General features: G+C 39.9%; 1 protein-coding gene across 1 annotated transcript; it reads right to left on the reverse strand.

Moving 5' to 3' along the window:
* Positions 1-37: 37 nt before the first annotated feature.
* On the reverse strand, positions 38-22,275 carry LOC145489048 (uncharacterized). Its single transcript, XM_081467945.1, has 3 exons — positions 20,033-22,275; positions 19,622-19,863; positions 38-4,054 (listed from the first exon to the last, which is right to left on the reverse strand). The coding sequence occupies exons 1-3, from the start codon at positions 20,292-20,294 to the stop codon at positions 3,437-3,439; spliced, it is 1,122 nt and encodes a 373-aa protein (XP_081324071.1). The 5' UTR covers positions 20,295-22,275; the 3' UTR covers positions 38-3,436.
* Positions 22,276-22,288: the final 13 nt, after the last annotated feature.

Genomic DNA, 22,288 nt, shown 5'->3' on the forward strand with positions numbered 1-22,288 from the left:
ACTAAATGTATGATGATGCATTTGCGAGAAACTTCAGTTTATCGAGTTCAGTTTTCATCACTACTTGGTATGGTTTGCTACGGCCATAGACTGAAGGCCCAGTTGAAATACATATCGTGTTATTTCAAAATTATTTTTAGCAAAGTAATAAACAAAATAATCTGATAAGCCTGGTGGCACTATTTTGTAAACATTTAAAGGGCAGCTAAATTTTATTGGCATGCAAATGACCATGCGATGGTACCACAAAGCCAGTCGTTATGTAAACAAGATTCACCAGCCTCCCACACAAAAACGGATCAAAATGCCGCAGGGACTGAAAAACGGTGTCATGGTGTTGAGCTTTTTGAAGACATATTTCATTTACTTGTTGTGATTTTTTTCCTTTTAAATTCTGACGGAAAGAAGGAATTAGAATCCGTTTTGAGGTCTGAAAAGGCTGAAATTCCTCTTCAATGCACACTTCAGTACCGTACAATTGCATCATTTCCATGGAAACTACACAAATATTACATGTGACGACTTAAGGGTGACGGGGGAGGGGACCTTCAGGCTATCTTACCAAGCAACGCAGACTAGGTTCAGGGCACTTGCTTTTTACATTCGGCTAAAAATTCCAGAACTTTTGAAGCAGGAACAGCTCCTACGATATTTTCCCTGAAAAGTCTCCGGAGAATCCGAAAATTGTTGAATTTCCGACATGCGAACTACAATAAGCCGAATACTGTGTTTCGAATGGAAAATCAAATAGATCAGAAATTTACAGTTTGGTAGTAAGAAGTTTGAGTCAAATTTAAGTATACTTCGCCGCGCGAGGTAATCGTTTACTGGAATGTTTCATTCGCCACTCAAAATTTCCGGAAATTCAAACCGAAAATTTTGGTCTGATGGGAAGGGCCCTGAACGGGCTTGATTACCAGCCGCTGTACATGATATGACACCACACTCTTCTCCTCCTTTCCTCCGACTGTCTACTTGTGTTACTATCTGTCTGTCTTTCTGTCTGTCTTTGTGACATTCTCACTCCAGAAACAGATCTCTGTGGGAACCAAGCAATGGCGTGCGCCAAATCTCGCCAGGCTACGCAGGATAACAGTGTGGCTGTGGGTAGAGAGGTAAGCATGAAAATATATCACTGTAAAAAAAACAAAAAACAAAAAAACTTGTAAATGAGAAGAGCACCAAAAGTGCCCCCGACATTTATTCACCATGAAACGGGCATAAACTAATGGTCATTTTCCTGTAATTTTAGTTGCATTGCGCAGGTCACCAAAGAAAACAATCGCCGTCAAACGTCTCAGATGTTGCCATGTAAATCACACGTGCGCTTTTCTGGAGCGGATTTTTTAATACAACACTTGCCAGTGCACAATACAACGGGTCTTTACTCAATATGTAGGATTCTATGAATGCAACTTGAAAATTAAATAACATTGTAGTAATTAAAACAAGCTATAGTTTACAATACAAATGTTAAAACACACATTTTCTCACCTTCCGAATCATACAAAACAAATGAATTGATCGGATTGGTAAGAAAAACGTGCCTTTAGCTACAACTTATGTTAAAATGTTTGATATCACATTTTGACTGCTTTCTTTTGAGTGTCCTCATTCCAGCTAGTCCAATCAAAAGATGAGTTGTTTTTAGTCCGGGAGGGGGAGAAGTTAAACTAGACAGGATAGAGACGTGATTGGCTGCGAAGTTTTGCCCACCGGTAAAAGCTGTCAAAGTGTCAAAGAAAATCGAGTAGTACGTTACTGCGCCTTTCAATAACACGAGGACTCTAAAATTCAAAGCTCAACCGACAAATGCGTTTTTCGTTACCATCAATCAAATGTTCGGCGGCTCCTCCCACCTTCCGACTGCTGCCGAGCACTGTTTCGTTGAGCTCTGAATAGTCAACACTGTCGGTTGAGCTTTGAATTTTTAAGTCCGCATCAGTGTTATTGAAAGGCGCAATAATAGCTCAGTCCTGAATACACGGATTAAGCCATGGTACTACAAACCGCATGTTTGATTAATGAAAAGTATCCTTAACATATACCTAAAAACACCCAGCTTCGACCTCACACGAGCATAGAAATAATTACAAACGTTTGTTAAAAAGAGAACATAAAAATACAAAATGCTCGTGACAAATTATTACACAATATTCTTAAAATTCTTCTTGAAAACGAGAGGATATATTGCATACTATTTTACTTCTGCCAATAACAAAACTTAATTATAATATCTCCTTACATCCCATTAAAAGAACTGGCAGGAACGAATATTTTGCGTCAACGTTTACAACGGAAGAACTTTGCGACCTTAGTGGTTTAGCTGAGATTTAAAACAACTCGTCCACGTGATCTCAGGATTATTAACAAAACCAGTGATACCTATCCTTATGTCGGATGGCTATAGCCAATAGAGAGGATTATTTGCATGGTAATATTCACTGAATATCGGCAAACACGTTAAATAAATAAAATAGAAGTGGTAGAAAAACAAACTGGAAAAGCGAATTAGAACATTGCGTTACTTTTTCTTGTCACATATTCCTTGTATATTGGCTGGAGACGGCGTGACAAGACATAAAACACATAGCATACAAGAGATGAATGAAACTGCTTGTTCACGAATCGCACATTCTACCACAAAAATCAAAATGTTTTGATCAAACTAATACCAAACCTCCAACAATTTAGAAAACGCAGCGATCCAAGGAGTTTTATTATCTGAATGCCATCACACCAAACGTCCCAGCCCTCTACTCCCATCCTTATCCCTTCCCCACCCGCAATAATTTATAACCACAGGAAGGCAAAATTATGGGGAGATCAGTGGATAGGAACAGATTTTGAGCTCTCCTCTATTTTCAGCATGTCTCATGCCTGCCGATAGGAAGTGACCACCGTGCGGGCCTCATGACAACACTGCCATTACAAACAGATCTAACATAGATGGGGTCATGAACACAGACTAAGAAATCATATACAGAAAATCAAAAATAGCACCCTTAATAAAAGGGCTAGGCCAGGTCAATTCAAGGAGCAATTTTGGCCGATTTTGTAACAAAGAAATACTGACCTTAAAACAGAATGATGGAGGAACATAAGTATTTACAGGGAAGCTTCACAGAAAAGCAAACGGTCAAAACGGACCCAGTTTGAACCTGGTTCACTGCAGAAACTAAAACTTTTTCTATAAATGAGAATGTGGTAAATATTGCACGGAAATTTTCATTTCCGCGTTGCCCGCCTTAGCACTACCAAGAATACGTGAAGCTTTGATTTCGAAATTACCAGAATATTTCAAGTTTGGCAAGAAACACCAAACTGACATGCCTAGCCGCTTTAAGGTTAATGCTCCGTTACAAAACGTTTCTCTTAATCAGAATTATTCTAGTTACACAGTTTTCACGTTCTCCATTGCCAAAAAAGATTCCATTTACACTTCGGCTCTTCCATTATGCGTTCTCGCCATGTCGACCACCACCGCGTGCTCTTTGGCCTTCATTCTCAGTGCTGCAATGCTTGAGGTATGCCGCTGAGGACACTGTAACGAAGGCTCACGTTCGTCACAGAAATTTTGTGACGTCATGGACCCAGGCGAACCGTGGCAGCCATCAGCGGGAGAGTGATTTCCACGTTGCTGCTGAGCATGCGCACAAGGCGGAAGCTGCTTGGAAGGACCGTGTTGCGAAATGGTGACGTTTGGATGAGCAATGGGCGACCGCCTCATCCCGGAACTTGAGGTTGTCATGGCACCGACTTTAGCACAGTGCGGGGGAGATTCTGGGGACGGAGACCTTGGTGAATGCCTGTTTGGGGGCAATGAATGGTGCACGTGCACAACAGGCCCATAGCTTGGTACAGGCATGTGATGCGCCAACGGCCCCGGTCCATGCCCCGACGGGTTCATACAACTGTTGGACGGCCGAGGCCAACCTGGCGCCTGGGGATGGCGATCGTAGATGGGTGCCATGGTGATTGATCGCACTGGAACGGGGACTGGAGCAAAGCGTTCACGCTTGCGCCATTTGGCTCTTCGATTCTGGAACCACACCTATGGAGGACATTTGAGACTTTCTTAAACACAGCAGGAAAATAATAGTCTACATAAATTGACGCATCGTCCCTTCTGGCCATCTTTTGGCTCTCTAACAATTTGTATGTGACATTATACACTCTTTCTAGCAGGAAATATGAGTTTTAACACTTAGATAAGAAATTTATGGGAAGAATTGTTCTGTGAATTTCACGGTACATTAGAACTCATGTCTAAACAAATAACACTTCTTCAGACATTCTCACTACCTTTCCACAAGGCAGTGTATTAAAACTGTAGGGAGAGCCTAAATTCCGACCACTAAAGGATTGAACAGGTTAATTTTTTCTTGCAGAGATTTGGCTTAAAGGAAAAATTGTATTGCTGATGGAAAGCTGGAGAGCTTCGATGACATCAATTCATCATCGGTTAAAGTACAAATACAAATGCATCGTGCAAATATTGGATTGCTATTTAATTTGTGTCTATTTTAGGCACAATATTATCTATCTTGTGATAACAAAATGTAAACATGCTCTGATTAAACAGTTGATAACTAAGCGCGTATCGTGTGCCAGCTGATGACAACTGTCAAGAGATCAGTCCCATCCCAGCGACAGATGTGCACAAAAATTACGATGGGCGGGAAAACGGGAGGACAGGAGCCATTGCATTTTTTCGCGGTCAGTCGGAAACGATCCGCTAAATGATGTAAGACTGAACAGAAAGGAACACTTTTCAGGCATAGAGCACAAACCGGAGGGCCCTCTCAGACATACAAGCCAATACCCATCAAACTGTACATGTGGTTTAGCCCTCCCTACCCATCCGGTATTTATAGTGACACATTAACCGAGCAAATCTGGGCTACGAAGCCAACTGTGTTTATTCGACCGGAGAACCACGCAGAAACGCCGTTCCTATTTATTCTGTTGAGTTTGCGGTAACGTTCTGGCAGCCTGCATGTACAGAATTCTGCCTACATTAAAATTTGTGTTTAGGTTAATCCCTTTTGAGCACAGATGTCGATAGGTGTAAAATCCTTCCTTAATTAATTTGACAATGAATTGTATCTTGAATTTGAGAGTGAACTATCATTATTTGGGATATTGGATGAAATTTGTAAACATGGAAGTAGTGAGCTTCATATCTGTTCCACAAAACACAGCTAAAAACGCCGAGTCACACTTTACCATGCTCTTTCTGTAACTTTTAGTTTCATTAAAAGCGTGGGTGACTTGAAGAGCGATATTTTCAACCTCACAAAAAACTAAAGCTTTGGACAGAGATTCAATTGTCTATTAATAAAACAGCGATTTATGGACACAGTGCTTACGTAATCAAGTAGACACAAATACAAGCTTTACAGGAAAGCTTATACTGAAATCCTCACACCTCTTACAGTATGAAACTAGCACAACAACATAGCACCGAGTTAGGTTCTTTATGTGTTATCTTAAAATAAATGCAAAGCAATCAGCAAGGATGACTAAGAGGTGAAAACTAACAATAACACGGCCTTTGACAAAAAGGCCACACAAATCAATTTTCTGGCATGCTGTCGAAGTCGAAAGTAAAACACGCAACCAATTTCAATGGCCAAAATGGTGAAATTTCCGAGTTTCATTTCCTTTTAATTTGTCCATTTGCACATCTGTGTGTTCGGTAAAGCGGAACTAAGCGATACAGATGAAAAAGGAACCCCAAGCCACACCCTTTGTGGGCACATGTCAACGTAGGCAAATTTAACCCAACATGAAAGGGCTTGCGCTAACCTTTGCGAACGTCACACCGGAAATTTGTGTCTTGTTCTGAATAGTTATATCTCTTTACTGTGGGTTTCCTGACTTCGGCACCACGAATTGGGAATGCACTGTCTAGACACAATGGCTCCAGACGAATTGTACACAAGCGCTTTACAGTGAAAAATCGCATCCCTGTCTCCGAACATTTTTTGATACAGGGTTGCAAGGGACCTGTTTAAACGGCTAGCTCACATCCAGATGTCAGTTTTCGAATGAAATTCTTCCCACGGAGCTACAGACATTTTCTACTACTCTACTACACTAGATTGGAGAATTTCGATTATATATATCGAGACAACACTCTGGTCATCAGCTGTTACTGTTGTTGCTGATGTTGGCTTTTTCTACCTCCATGCTTGATTTCGTGTCGATATTTCCTAGAGCCGAAATAAGTTGTTGACCACTCAGTTATTTTATTATTTTATTTCAAGTGCAAATGAATACGATATCCACTCAGGTCGGTGGTTTTTTTTTTTTTTCAAAACTATCTTGGAGTCGCGAGAAGTTTCGAGAACGAAACCAATTTCGATGTGGAAGAAAGTTGCATCTGCACATAAACTTTCGAAGAATATGAAATGCCAGGCAAGAGTGTTTCTAAACCAACTCGTAAACGCCTATATCATGGATTTCATGAACTCTTTTCCACATACGAGTCATCTCTAGAACGATTGAAAGTTCTGCCAATATCATGAGTGGCTTAATTCGTAAAGCAAAAAAAAAAAAAAAAAAAAAAAAAAAAAAAATTAAATCTCAAACACAGGAATTTGAAAACAAAGAAGAATGGTTACGAATATTAAACTGCCAATTTAAGGTAAGCTTAAACAGTTTTTTTAGGCTTAGGGGTGATTTTCGTTTGATATGTCAAACGTTTCTATTCCTCTCGAGTTCGACGTATTATAAGCTCAATTGAAATCCAAAAATGTTGCAAAAGGAGTTAATGTGATAGAGCCCCATAATTCCCTTAATTCGTTTAGATATTACTTCTGAAAGGTACCGACATCATAAATATCCATGCATGCAGGTAATTCCTTTTGTAATGCCCTACCCTTCTCCCTTTTTACTAAGACAGCTAAAAGTGATCTGCACACCACTTTGTAACAAAACCATTTCCGTGACAAGTTGTACAAAACAGAAACGAACTTCTGGCTCACGAAACAAGGAGCATTACAACATTTGGAACTAGCAGTCAGAAGAAAAAGACTGACAAAAACCTACTACTTAAAACTACCACTTCTCTGTCAATTTGCAATGAATTACTAGAGAATAAAACCCACTCTGCAAAGCCTCTACCAGTAAAAGATCTATGTCGATTGGGGCCCCGGCCTTCGGAGAAAGGCTTAACTTAGAAACAAAATTCCACAGAAGAAAAGACAAATTTGTCTGTTTTTTTTTTTCTTTTTCTTCCTCCAAACTTTTAAAGTAGTGGTCAGTAGTGACTTAGTAAGTGACTTGAAGGTTGTTATGAATACATAGCGTGTCGGATGTAGCAATCAATGTAAGTCTTTGCTTTCAAATGTCGTATTTGTCTAAACGTACCGACGGACATTTCCTCTCACGGTGAGAGCGGAAATGTACATGCGTTGAGTGCACATTTCAAGACACCCTCTTGGGACAATTCTTCAGTTAAAAGACCTCTCAAACGGAGGTAAATTTGGAACCAAATCGCGCATTTAGTTCACGTTATAAACGTGATGAAAGTTGGCTTGGTGACTTTCGGAAATCTAAAGCAAGCCTTCCCAGTATTCCTACTATGCTGGGCCAGTCTATTTTTAGCCAATTCTGGAGCATTTTGTGCATTAAAGAAGCGCTCGACTTGTGATATTCACTCAATCATGAGATCTCTGCTTTGCAATAAAAGAGGATTTCTGAGAATTATCGCTCACATTCTCATAAAAAATTGACCTTTAGTTGATCTGCGTCGGGGCCAAGCATAAACCAAGCTAGGCTTGTAGCCAATTGCGGTCAATTTTCCCCACCGTTCATGCTCGTAAATCTAGGATGCGTTGCATATCTTTTGGTTCTTTGTAACAGTTTCAAACCATCGTGTGATCAATTCAAAACATTTTGAGACCAATCAGTTGCATGTCACATAATCATCCAATATAGCGTGACAAAAACCAGTTTGGAGCGCGCGAAGAAGAACAGGTAAGCAGGGATTAAGTATGGATTAACTCTGAGCGCTTCTCAACCCTGGGTATTAAGCCGGATTACTGGAATAACTATAAATATGCACTGAATTATCTACACGGGTCAGGAGTGGGGCAGCTGACGTCTGTTCGCGTTGCTTCGGCAAATATCGTGCAGACAAAAACGTAAATCAAAAGACAAGTGTTTGACCCTCTTCTGCCATGTTGTTGGAAACGGGGGTGTTTCGGCAGATGATTTCACATCAGACAGATCACGATAGAATCGATCGCTCAAGGACTTCCAAAATTAATACACAATTGTCAATACACAATTAGTTTTAGCTTTGAAAACAATTTCCTTACACAGCAGACTAAACTGAATTGTGAAGGGTTCCCGCGATGTAATGACAAAAAAACAAACAAACAAACAAACAAACAGCCAAATTAAAAACAACACAAACAACAAAACTTGGTCAGTCTTCGCGACAAGAGACTCGGCTCTAAGTTATGGACTAATGGCTAAAAACGTGGAGTCCTTAAGTTCCCAGGTGAGGATTTACACCAGATGAAGTCTATATTTTAAGATATTGCCTGAGATATTATAAAGTTCTCAAGAACATATAAGAGCTGCTAGGTCAGTCTTCAACAGTACCCGCGATAAAAGTTCAACAGAAAGGAAATATGCTAACGGATTATCCTCCATAATGTTTTCCAAGCTTGACAAATTGCCCTTGCTGTACATCACGCATACTCAATGCTCCCTATATACGCAGATAAGAGTTTTAACATAATATTGATTATTATAGGTCTCGAGTATCAAGATTAAGACTCCAATGGCAACCGACAGATTTATCAAATGAGCTTTAGTTACTTCAAGTCGCAGTAGCAGTTTGGTCCCACCTTAAACTTGTGTCCTTCAACCAGTTAAATTCACCTAGAACTTGCACACAGACGTCCATATCAAACCAGCGAGGTTGAAAGTTCTCGCCGGAAAACTGACGTCGACAGTAACATCTCTGTTGCCAACAAATTGCGACACTACACACTTCGCATGTTCGCCGCCCAACCTTTCTGAGGAATTCTCCCTGTGCAACGTGATTTATTCAATCGGAAGACTTCAGCTTGCTTTTATTTCCTCTAGTACCCACAGAATTATGTACATATTTTAAATACTCCAGTTTAAAAAGTAGCTGAAAATACAGTAGGAAAGAGCAGATTTCTCCATGAGGAAAATGCGAGAGTCCCTCATCAAAATATAAGGGGATATATGTTTCTAAATTTCTGGGTTGAATAGCTAAGTAGTTTCAAGAGTTACACTCTACATTTAACGCCGTGAAATCTCAGCTAGAAAAGAGCTTAGTACATCAGTTGGAGGGAAACTCTTTTAATTATTGGTTCATAAGACTGAATTTAAAATTACACATTCATTTAATCGTTATGCCGAATAAACAGTTTACTGAAATGAGTTTCACTTTGGAAAAATCCATTCTGGGTCGCCTTGACGCAAAAATGAGAACGCCACTACCAATGCGGAAAAATTACCTTGGTGTGTCTGTTTTCTAATACAGGAAATCAAACCAAGTAACTTGCTAGCTAATACTGCAGTTATATTTTAGAACCTTATTATTCTAACTCTTCTTACATTTGGTATCTTAGCTGTTGCACGTTGAAAAATCGACCAGAAGATAAAATGCTTGTCAATACAAAATGTCATATTTCGAACCTCATTTCAAAGTTTGTGGCGTCATGCATCTGGAAGGCACATCTTGACAACATTTGTAACCCCAAAGGTTATTCCTATCTATGTGCCATATTTTGATCATTCGGAGATTGCAACCTTGTTAGCGATAAAAGAAACGGACGAAACATTACAATTTCAGTAAAAGTATTTTCATCGCCGAAACAAATATCAATTGCAGGGTGAGCATTTTATATTTCACTGAGGAATGTGGTTGACCAAAAGGATTACGCGGTCATGTGCGTCAAACGTTAGAAGCTGCTAGCTTAAGTTGCAAAATTCCACAATTGCTTCACTGCTAAACCATCATCGGTTGACTAAAGTAAATATATTATAGAACCACATTAATCTTTCATTTCATCCAGATATGTTTATGAGTAAAACATAAAACAGAGAGATAAGAAGGGAAAGAAACGGAAATTAAAACTATGACAACAATCGAAAAAGCGTGCCTGGGTAAAACCGCCAACAGTGTTTGTAGGAGAAGTGTGGCGACTCGTTTTGAGGAATCGATTCCAGTTATCATCGTCAGTAGCACGGACAGACTGGCTGACAAAAAAAAAAAGATAAATCGCCTTTATGCATCGGATACCCTATTCTATACAGAAATGGCGCCGGACAAACACGTGAACAGGGATTATTAAATGCCAAAATAATTCTTAGCAAGTCAACTTTCTTTGGGGAGTCTCAATGGAGGATAGAAACCGATTTTACGTACAATAAATTACAACATTTAGAGAGGAAGCCACATCAGCCTTAGATGGTTTTCATGTGGGTCTTCTATCCTGGTCGAATTAGAATTTGGAGATGTTGGTTTTGTGGAAGAAGTAAGACTGGAGAACCCGGAGAAAAACCCTCGGAGCAAGGCGAGAACCAACAACAAACTCAACCCACATATGGCACTGGGCCGGAATCGAACCCGGGTTACAATGGTGGGATGCAAGCGCTCTCACTACTGCACCATCCCTGCTCCCCAATAATTTCAACTAACGTCCGCCATTTTAGCTGTTGAACATTTTGAGTCTTCAGTTATTTGCACTGCAGACTTCCCCGACATGGTTCTCCTTAAGCATTGAACACGACGTCAAATCGACAAATTCAACATAGCTTATTCTCGTCGGTGTTGAATTTTCGCGAAATGTTTCTGGAAGATAACTAAAGTTTTCACAGTTTTCTTTAGATCTGGCATAATTAATCAGTTTGCTCGCGCTTCAGTTCTCCTTCGTTTTTCCTCACTAATTCGTTTCCAGAAGATAGCCTTGTCGCCAAAGTATCACACGACAATGGACGCGATTTAAGGATTTCGGGCCTATTATATTTTGGGATTCAGTCGTTGTTAAACAAACTTACCAATCAGGAGTTCTTGTCCATGTAGGTGTCCTCGATTCGTGACTTTCAACAGTACTGATGAAGGGTTTTTCCCCGTTCCGCACAGGAATTTTAATTACTGAAGAATTACGATAGTAGACGCTTTGAAATGACACTCAACTTTGATATTTTGGACTGGTAACGGCTTCATCTCGCACAAAATACAGATTCGACAAAGTCGAATACAGGAACAGTTAGCATTAATGAACATACATGATTTTTAAGTTGTGGCCATTTCAACTATCACAAGTATGTACAATTTTTTTCGCGGATGTAAGAGAAATCAATTTTTTATTTTTTTATTTTTAAGTCAGTATTTCCATATTTCTTTTGACCGAAAATCAATACCCAAAATTTCTGTCTTCACTGACAATTCAAGCAAATTTAGTGCACGTGTGTCCAGTAACGAATAAATAAATAAATAAATAAATAAATCCCTCTAGCTCTACAGTATAAAACTGAACACGTTTTCGGATTTCTGTCCGCAAGAAATCGAATCTCGTCGTAAATACTTGCATTTTGTACCAAAGAAGACGACTAAAATATACATTGCTTAAAGAAGAATTCTCGCAAATAGATTGAGGTCATTTAAATGAATACTGTATAACAATTTGAACGTTTTGGCAATAGTATCTGTCTGTGATGAGCCTGGCTAACAAGGCAATCGAACAATAACTGAAACTAGGCACATCTTCAGTTTGAACGAATGATTTGAAGAATATATCTTCTAAAGGTAATGAAAACTGTCTATAGAAAACGGCATCGCGTTCAAAGACTTAACCACTCGAAGTTAACTTTTTTGTCGCCGTTTAGTTGCTATTTGGATTAAAATGTTGTTTTATTTTCTGAGATAAAGAGACGATGGTTTCCTGCTAAACTAAATTTAGGGGCACACAAATACAGAAATAAACATGTTTTGAAATCTTTCTACTCTCTGACGATACGAGAAAAAACACACGTTACACGTTACGTAATTTTCTGCACCAAAGAACTCTTAGCAACCGAGCGAATCTTTGGAGCCTATCCGTTACTACCGATAATATAACTAAATCCCGTAAACGTGCTCTATCTGTATAGTTTGCAAACAAGTTTTGTCTCATCTAATTTACAATCAATAGAATGCGCGTTGATGTAATAGACGCAATTCATGTCAGTCGGTAATCCTCTTATACTTATAGCTGTGATTTTTATCTCACTCGATAATCTCATTGCAGCTTTATTTTCAGTAACCTTCGCTGACCCGGGGCTGCCCGCCAACTCGAGAAAACGCCAACTTTGCTTGTGATAACACTGAATTTTGCATTCCTTCTCAGCTCAAAGGTTTTAGCTATGCAGCCTGTTTTCCTTCAAGTTAAAACTTTGAAATCCTGCATTGGGATAGTCGTGCGCTAATTCACGACCACCGCCCTTCTCTCTACTCAAGCAGTATGTTCCATATTTTTAACAAACTCTTTTTTTTTTTTTTTTTTCAAAATCTAACCCAGCACAACAAGTCATTATTGTTTACAAGCAATACCCTTAGCGTCATTCATTATTTGGAAAAAGACTGATGCTTCGAGGCAATATTCTCAAGAACAAATTTTTCAGCTCTATGAAAGGCGAAAGGCACACTTTGTTTGTTATTTTGTTATTTGTTTGTTTGTTTGGTATTTTTGTTATTGGCGCTTCGTTAAAGTTGCCTGACATACTTAGTCTGATATTAGTCTATTTATTCTGTACTTTTATTGCGTTTGTATACCTTTTCTTTCATGACAAAACAGTTAATCGCAAAACACAGACGGTTTTTCGGCTTAAAGCAGACTTTGTTGAAAGCAGACTTGCATATCGATAAGCCGTGCAAAATACTCTAAAAGTTTATTAAATATTAGGTTTTCGACCGTAGGAGAAAACTGCCGCTAAAGAAATTTAAGACGATTTTCTTATTAGTCTTCCTGGATAACCTCCCATAAACATTGCTGAATCTAAATACCATCTCCAAAGCAAGGCGAACCTCATGTAACAAGCCTACTGTAAACATTCCAGGATTTAAGGCCATTCGTATAGCGAGGCAAACCTCATGTAATGCTCGATGTATCGCTTTCTGAAGAAACAAACAATTTGCTTCGTTGACAACATAAACTTTCGTGTTTAGCGTTCTCATTGTTCATAATATAAGGGCATTAAATGAAATTCAAAAGAGTTCAGAATGATAAGTCCGTATTTCAAGTAAAGCTTTTCTTTTATATTGATCATTGGTCCGCCCTCTTCCATCACTACAAATCCCTTTTGATGTCAAATACCGTAACGACTGACAATAAATTCTCACTTTATTAAATTGCAAATATTGGCTGAGCAGCTCAAAGACTTGAGATGAATTAATTGTTCGCGCAAATGGAAAAAAATATGCAAAATTTTGCAAAAGCTTGACCGCGTAGAGCTGCTGAAAATATGCACATTGATATCGCTGTACTGTCTGAGAAGAAATGAACACTTCTTCAGCTCAATTCTTAGCACTATACTACAAGTCTTATAGGACTAATCGAAGTTGCTAGCTTACATTTTCAAAAGTTTTGCCTAATATAATACATCCTAAATTAAACAATCTGGGACAATAGTTATGTTCTAATTGTACTTGTGGAATTAAAGGAAAATCCTTCACAAAAAGCAAATTATCGAATTATGGAAAATCCTTTGCGTCACACTAAAGGCCATATCGACAGAAAAAGAAGTTATCTTGTTATAGAAAATCTTTTGCGTCACACTACAGGCTCTAAAGACTGGATGATAATAATGATTTGGACAAATACTTAATTTAATCATCCGCTGAAGAGTTTAATTCTTGAACAATCGATTGCAGTGGGGCCTAGTTTAAGTCTCCATCGCGACCCTAATTTAAGTAGGTGACCGATTTTGGTAATCATATTTGTAAATTAGTTTCCATGTATAACTAATCTGTCCTTCATTGCGGCAAGGTTTGAAATTTTTTTCCTAAGGTCAGTGATACTACACACAGACTGTTTTAGCTGCGACTAATCGAACAACAGTCAAGCCGACATGTTGTAGTCTTGCAAACAAGGCAAAGTCTCCATTGAACACATTTGACTCCGAAACAAGAAAGGGCGTTTTCTCGCCTATCATATCATGCTTTCACTCAAATTACGCGCTTATACTCGATCGCTTCCCTAACACATTTCTGTGGATTATTCATTCTACTATCCAAAGTCCGTACTTGCGAAAAAACAAGACAACATGTTCGATAGAATAAAATGAAACATTTCACCGTATAAACAAGTCACCAGAACTACCACTTAACCTTTAAGTTTCGTCTTCATTTTCTACAGTAAACAGCAATTCAGTTATTTAAAACTTTACAGCTGATAAAAAAGGCAAGGGTAAATCAGTTTCAGACGCACTAAACGAGAAAACATTTTGTCTTTGGAAATAGCATCAAAGTCTGCAGGACAAATAGTGGTCGTATCACATACGGCATGCACGAGGTCTGGATATTGCTGTATCGCCGGTTAATACTGACAATGCCTAATTGTAGGATCCAGAACAAGGTAATCACGATCAGTGAACTATCGCTATCGGTCATAGACAGCAAAATATAATGACAGAATTAAGAAAAACTATAATAACCTCGTTTGATAATTAAGCATAACCAGGCACTAATGGAACATCTTCTTAATCATCAGCAGAGCTAGGTCTTTTAGTCCATGCGAAGAGAAAGCTTCTCGAGAGAGAATTCCAAAGCGAGTGTTGCACTAAACAAACTAAACCTACTTCTTCAAGGTTATAACGGACGATACAGTGACACCATCAAAAAGGGGAAAAACCGTTCTTTAGGATTGAACAAATATCGCGTCCTTTGTGATCACGAGGCCAGCAGAACACTTGTTCGTTCAAAAGCGGAAGCAAAAGCGGAAAGCAGTAGGAAGAGATATAGCAGATTGCTTTTAAATCTTCTGCAGTAAGTCGAAATCGTTCTCGAGCTTTGCTCAGGAAAGCAATAACAAAGTAACAAAACTGCGTTCAGCAGAGATCTCAGCCACTCATGTGGCACACATATGTTCAGTTACTAGCTGCTTCACTGAGCCACATCAAACAATGTCTTCTGCACTCGCTGATAATTAAAAGAAGTGGAATGCTTCATGCTTGCTAGACAGAAGACAAAGTACATAAGATTCTGAAAACAATTCATTCTCTATTTCGTATACATGTTGGAATGCTTCGACAGCAAACTGAACTGTCTAGGAAGAAATCATAAAGTGACCGCAGAGACAACCATCGGCTCGCCTTCCTCTCGACCTCGGTCTTATCTCTTATCAATAATTTATCCAAAAGAAAGGAAGTGTTCTCTAAAATACTCTTAAACTGTTCTAAAGCTTCCCCTAGAGGTGTACGCGAGATCACGGCTTTTCAGGTAAATGATAATTCAGACTTTTACGTTCCCTGAATTGATGGCCGATCTTAAAACCAACAGCATCTTCCTCATTAATCTAACTAAATCTGGCGGGCACGCGTGCTGCCTCTTCGATAAAAATATGGCAGAAAACAGATCACCTTTCCAATCAAAGGTTAACATTGATGTAGGACTCTAAACAATTGCTCCTAGAAGAGGTATTTCAGAAAGGTACAGCACTAGGCCAAGCTAGTTTGGGCTTGGGAAGTAGTCCTAAAACAGTATGATCAAATTCTCTTTTTACAAATGCTTTTTTCGCATCACGGAGATGACAGAAGCCTCAACAACCCGGTTTATTTCATGATAACTGTGCGTGCGAGTTTGAAGAGGCCCGTTGAGCGCTATGCGCCTGGATTAACCTCTCTTAGTTCTTTATTTTTGCCGACGGAATCTATTTACGACAATTTATCAACCATGAGATAAATGGCTGAGACCATGTGCCTTGCTCTAACTCAAAAAGTTACTGGCATTCGCAGACCCATCCTAGATATTTCCATTTGAGAGCACGATAAGAAAATGTTTTCTCGTAGAGTAACAAGTGTTTGTGAAAAATATATTTGTTTCATCTAGTAGAATGTGGCAATTCTCGATATGCATACATGCTATGTCTTTTTCTGTGAATATTTCAACATAAAAATTTGCTTTCAAAAAGTCAAAAAAAGAAAGAAAAATGAGAGATTACTTGGTCTGTGTTATGAGACACCTTCAAAACATTACAAATGTGGCTTTTTGTGTTCACAAAGACAAAATGTCTTTTTTAAAAAAAACGTTGAACCGGTCAGGGTTAAACATTAGGGGAAAATAAAAGACTATTAAACATGATAAAACAAGAAAAGCCGCAGCTACAGTGGCCGACATACAGTGAGTGTCATTTGGAGGCGACGACAGCAGATTTCCGAGCACGACTTCCAACCTAATCCACAGGAACTCTGGTCTTGAGTTCGACGGTTAAATTGCCCACGAGTTTGTCAAAAAGGGGGCAAAAGCGAAGATGCAGGAATTTGCTAGTGACTCCACTGAATTGGGACCGATCATATGGTGCCGAGACGAAATGTTCAAAATGTCTCTTTGGACTCCATCGAAGTGCAGTGAGGTTTGGAGTGGGAACAAAGTACTTTCATGAAAGGAATGAAAAGAAGTGGAACATTATTACGTGAAGCTTAACAGACGAGAATAAATTATTGCGTGGTTCGGCAGTATCACAGTGTCAGACACCATGCATCCTGACTTCCGGTATCAGTTTCCCGAATACGTCAATAAAAACAACGCTAAAAACACGCGCGTTTCTCCAATCCAACTGAGCCGACTTTGCAATTCTAACCTTGACCGTTTAAAAAAACTTAAATATTTAGTCAGAGTTAATAGGATAAACAAATAACGTCTCAATAGCCGCTATAATATTCCGCTGTCAGCTTTCCCTTAGCTCTCTCGATAAGAAAGTAGAATGTGATGTTTATGAATATCTCATAACTTCTGTTGCGACCTCTTAATTTTAAATGCTTATTTTATCTGTTCATGTTGGACGTGAAAATTGCCCGAACAAAGCGTTTAATTAGGAAAACATATAAAATCATTTAGCGGTCCCAGCTAACAAGTTTACAATTTGCTTATGGAGAATAAGCAAACAGACATTACACAGACTGCTTAATGTAACGCCAGGCAAATTTTATCAGGTTTCCTTTGATGTTGCCGCCACATTTTTTGCACCAAATAAAACACACGACAGTTCGAAACCAAGGGTCTGACTAAATCGAGTGCAAATGACTGTGCGCGGCGGTTCAAACGAAAATAATGGCTTTTAAAACACTGATTTCCCGCCTCTTATGTCTTGCGTTTAGGGAGAGATAAATTTTCTCCAACCTTAAAATCTGACAGCTCAATCATCAGTCACAACTTGCGATACACATCGAAGTATTGATAGGGAAAACACTCACGATCAAGGGTTAGATAAGCGATTAACTGTGCAAGAATTTGGCGCATCAAAAATTATAGAGTAGTGAACGCTTATAAATGCTTGCTTTCCGCCCTTCCAATACAAAACTTTCCGTTCGGAACATCCAGTTTCTTTTACCGCAACGTTTAGTGCCATTTGCGGAGGAACCAAGGCAGTTACCCGCCATCCTGCAAAAGACTTGAAACAACGGTCTTTGCTCACGCCCTTTCGTAGATCCTATAAATCAGTGCTTATAAAAATTCCATATCAACCAACGCTGAACGAGCTAAGTGTGACGGGCTAACTGAAACGCGCTTCAATCTAAAACGACTAGTTCCAGATGCTTTTCCAAACATAATAAAACCACGAGGGTTCCCTTGCTTGATTACCTTTTTAGCGTGTGATTGAGGCAAGCTAATGTGTTTATTGTTTTAATAATGTACAGCGTAACAAATAGCAATTTGCTGAAGCAGTTATACGCGCGTTTTTATGGTGTAACTTTTTAGTTAGGCTATAAAGATCTTGTGTTGCGTCATTTGGACCAACGGTGAGCAGTTAAACGGCTGATAGCTTTCCCTAATGATTGATGATAGAGGACCATTCGTTCAATCGAGGGCGAACGCCAGCAAGCAATCATGAGCAGATAAAGAAGGATTTTCGTATCCATTAGGGGTGTAGGAAAAGAAAAACCACGCCACTTGGCAAGAAGCCTTTTTTGAATGTCGAGAATCTTCGCAATCGGAAATTCTTTTTGAAGCTTTTACCCGACGAAGATTCCAAGACTACTTCAAGCGACCTGAAATTTTAAGAAGACTTGTAAATTTCTTCCTCACCACTCGTGTCTGTTTCACTCAGTGATTCATTTCAGCGACTCTCGAAAAAATAATGAAACCTAAGATACAACTGAAAATATAAAAGCTTCAGCGCTATTTTTAAACAACGTGTCTTTTTCAAACGAAGGTAAATTTCCGTCTTGTCACTAAACAACGCCGTCGGATACAGTGGCTGTTCGGTGTAGCGAGAGAAGAGTGCACTGTCCTAAAGTTGTAAACCACTCGCTTTACAAAGTACGCAAAAAATCACATCGACAGTTCCTGACATGCAATCTTGCATTTTCAAGCAATGAGCAAGTAATCGCAAGGAATGAGTGGGAGACTGTTGCGTTGCGCGACTGTCATATCCTTTCCTGAGAGAAGAACTATTCAACGTATGTACGTTACATGCGGTTTTCTCGTCGATTCCGTGTTGTTGGAAGGATGTCTAAGATTAGTCCTTGGCAAGAAGTAGTTTAGACTCACTACGTTTGATATTACCAAGTTTTCTGTTCGCAAAGGGCGATGTGTTTACCAAATTTTTTTTTTTTCGGCTAGGACTGCGAAACATCATTTTAGACCACATCTCTAGCATCTCTTGAAGCCTTCTACGTCAAAGTACGCCGACTCAACCACAGGCGCTCAAAATGTTCATTTCAGTACACCGCACGACTTCTAGATCTTGAAATAATCGGCTAACAGCTTCTGTGTCAGTGAATATGAGGGAAAATCCACCTAGCTTTGTACCAACCACACACCATGTGGTTGGTACAGGAAATTCATTCACAAATGAAAGCTACGCTACGGCCGGCGCGAGCTCAAACGCAGTGGAAAAGGGTTCGTGACTTTGAAAATCGTTTCCTAAGAAGAATATTTCATTGACGACTTTATAGCACATTGCTGCTACATAAAGATAAAGCATAAGATGATAGAGAAATTCTGATTTTACAATCACATACTTAAATATATATATTTCTCGTATCACTGTTTTCACTTCAGTAGAAGCACAGAGTTGTAAAGTGGGTCTGTTATGTTAGTTGAAGATTTCTGTTGGCTTCCAGTGATTCTCAACCAGTTTTAACCAGAAAGGAATTGGCAATTTACAGAAAGCAAATATACAGGCGCCGTAAACCCGTGAGCAGAGAGCAGAGTCTATCAGTAACTACAGTAATCTCGTTTCGTTATCGCATGGATGTAACAACAACAACTTAATTGAATTAGTATAACAGGTTGCGTAAAGTGGCCATACAATTCATGCAGGAAGTTAAGCTCTAATATTGGAAGGACAAAATCTCGAGAACCTCGCAGAGAAGAAAAGTGCGAATAATTGCGCGACGGCGTGCATTAAAAAACCATATTTACCTGCACCCTAGCTTCCGTCAAGTCACAACGCAGTGCCAACTGCTCCCGCGTGTAAACATCAGGATAGTGCGTCTTCTGAAAAATACGCTCCATCTCTTCCAGTTGAAAGGACGTAAAGGTTGTTCTGTTTCGACGCTTCTTACGTTTGGAGGAAGAATCGTTGTTTTCGCTCTCCATCTCCATACACGACTGAGGGCTGGGAGAAAGCTGTGTTGAGCCTCCAACCGGAGGCGAAAATTTCCCTGTTGAAGTAATTGGTACGCAATTGACAAAACATCATTAGACGGGGCAAACGCACGGCTCAGGCAATTCAACAGTGGTCTAAGACCATCATTAGAGAGCTTCGCTTATGCGTGCCAATTTCCGGACATTAATACGATTCGAGAAAATGAAATAAAATTTTGACATTACCAGCTTGCGACTGAGTGCTCATTGAAAGAGAATGTTGTCTCGCTAAATCGCAGCTCACGTAATTCGCTGGTGGGGAATTAGGGGCCGCAGTTACCCGAGGCACTGGCGCATTCGGAGGCATGTACGGAGACGAGCGCGCGTTCTGCCCAATAGATGAAACAAACTCAGCGAATTTTTCCATTTCTTCGATCCCACAAACACTGACCCAGAAGTAAGACTGACCCGAAAGCGCCGACGTGAATGAGCTTGATTCAACCGTCATCACGAGCGCGGGTTATTTGTGTGACATGCGTGACAGCCGCCAAGTCGCGCTCAGCCAATCATTGCGTCGCACTGGGTGCAAGCTCCTGGTTACGAACCTATTGACAATCCACGCAATGTCACTAATAAAGATCTTAGAGATAACAAAGATCGCGAGATTTCTAGATCAGTCAATTTCATTGGCCAACCCAACGAAAAACAAGTCGGATCTTAGTGACACTGATCACTGGAAAAACAAAGTTAGTTAATTAGCTCGGACAAGTCTAGTAAATTGGAGGGGAATTTTCGATTTGCGTTCGTATTTGGCGCAACGGGGTTTGGCTATTTTCGAGTGGTGAAAAGCAAAGGAGATTTTCTTAAGTCTTTGTTTGAATAACAAGAGCATGACTGCTTGGAAACACAAAGGCTTACCGCCTTTTCCGGTCGACACCTCTTGCTTGAAGGCAAAAGCCATATGGATCAAGCCTGCTTCATGTTCGAAGACTCTCATACTCTAAGGGATATATGCTTCTGAACAAGGTGGCCCGTTTGCCGTTAAACGCTTTCATTAATAAGTCATCCCCACTTCTGCCTAACAAGTATCGTAATATCTCGTAATTAAATTAATTATCCGTTTACAAGGTCTCCAATGTTTTGTTTCTCCAGCTTGTTAACCTCAATACAAAGAACATGTGAAGACGACTTCGTAAGGCAAAATATTTATTATATATCTGACCCTCGCGATACCGGAGAAACTGAGGGCATATTTAGATGGAAATACTTCATATTTTCTTAACGGTCAGTCGATGTTCTGAAGGACACATTCTCTAGGGAAATATTTCAACGGAATTTGAAAGTGGATATAAGCTGTGGGAATCACTCCGACAGGGGAGGGCTGGTGTTTATCTAAGTCCGGCCAGTCCGTATCACATGAACATTCCATCTAAGGTCCCGTATGATCTCTTTGACTTCAGACTCTTAGTTTCCAGAACAGAGCCAGATCGCTAAATCGCACAATGTATTACCAGACGAGAATGACAGCGCTTATGCGTTTTCTCAAGTTGTGACCCGGAGTTATGTCCGCTACCATCCCTCCCTATGCGTGCATGGTTTACAACAGGCCCCTCCTTCCAGTCTCCCACTGTGTGTCTTGAGAAGATCAGATCGCATCTGTCGCAAACATCCTTTTGTTGTTCCGCCGCGTGCTAAGAAGTGAATATTTTTATTGTGCTCTTCGATTGTCATCAGGAAGTGTCAGATTTCATTTCTGCTCTATTTTAATATCACCACGTTTACACATGTGTATGAGTCTGGAGCGGGCTGCCACGTACGAAACACTACCCCGATCATATTTTGGGCACGAGGTAACGAGGCAATTTAACACTTGACTGTCTATTTTCTTGAGTATTCTGAGGGAAGCAGAACAGTGAGGCACAAAAGCCACGGTTAATCTTGTAGTCAGTCCCAGTTGTTCGGACTTCAAAGAGCTGCGGAAACGAGAAAATAAACCTCCTCCAATGTGTTATACTACTCTGAGCAACCTGGTACAGACTACTGGCTGACACGTGTCACGTGCTTGGCATCTCAGATCCTCTGTACTCCTTTTTTTTTTTAGCAGGGTCGCGTTTAAAAGTAAACCCTCTCGGATTTCTGCCAAATTTTTCATTTCGCTAGCACGAGTGCCTCTAAAGTGAGCCTTCTCGCAAGCTACAACGCCCGGGCTGGCTGAGCTGCGAGTTCTTTTATACGAGTGGAGCGATTAGGTTCTGAGCCTGCGATGATGAAGGTGTGTTTTTAAAAAAATACGCAATAGGTTTGTCACTAAAAGGTGTTTCCTGTTTAATTCAACCTTTTGCCAAGAGTCTGGTCCAATAAGAGAATGAAGGAAGTAAACTGGCTCGGCCGAATGCAATCCTTTCTACTTCCTTCCTCGATTTACGAGTTGAAGAAGTATTTTCCATAGTTTCAAATGCTCCTCGGCTTTTCTGCGCACCTCTGCATCCTTGAACTCCGCTT

This window comes from Orbicella franksi, chromosome 6 (assembly GCF_964199315.1).
Source record: "Orbicella franksi chromosome 6, jaOrbFran1.1, whole genome shotgun sequence".
Taxonomy (NCBI): Eukaryota; Metazoa; Cnidaria; class Anthozoa; order Scleractinia; family Merulinidae; genus Orbicella; species Orbicella franksi.

Bases quoted from the DNA above. Each gene is read 5' to 3' on its own strand.
- LOC145489048 (XM_081467945.1), bottom strand. From the start codon at position 20,294: ATGACGGTTGAATCAAGCTCATTCACGTCGGCGCTTTCGGGTCAGTCT. The intron at 19,864-20,032 runs GTAATGTCAAAA...TTACTTCAACAG, and splicing joins GAGCACTCAGTCGCAAGCTG to GGAAATTTTCGCCTCCGGTT. The intron at 4,055-19,621 runs GTAAATATGGTT...TGTCCTCCATAG, and splicing joins TGACGGAAGCTAGGGTGCAG to GTGTGGTTCCAGAATCGAAG.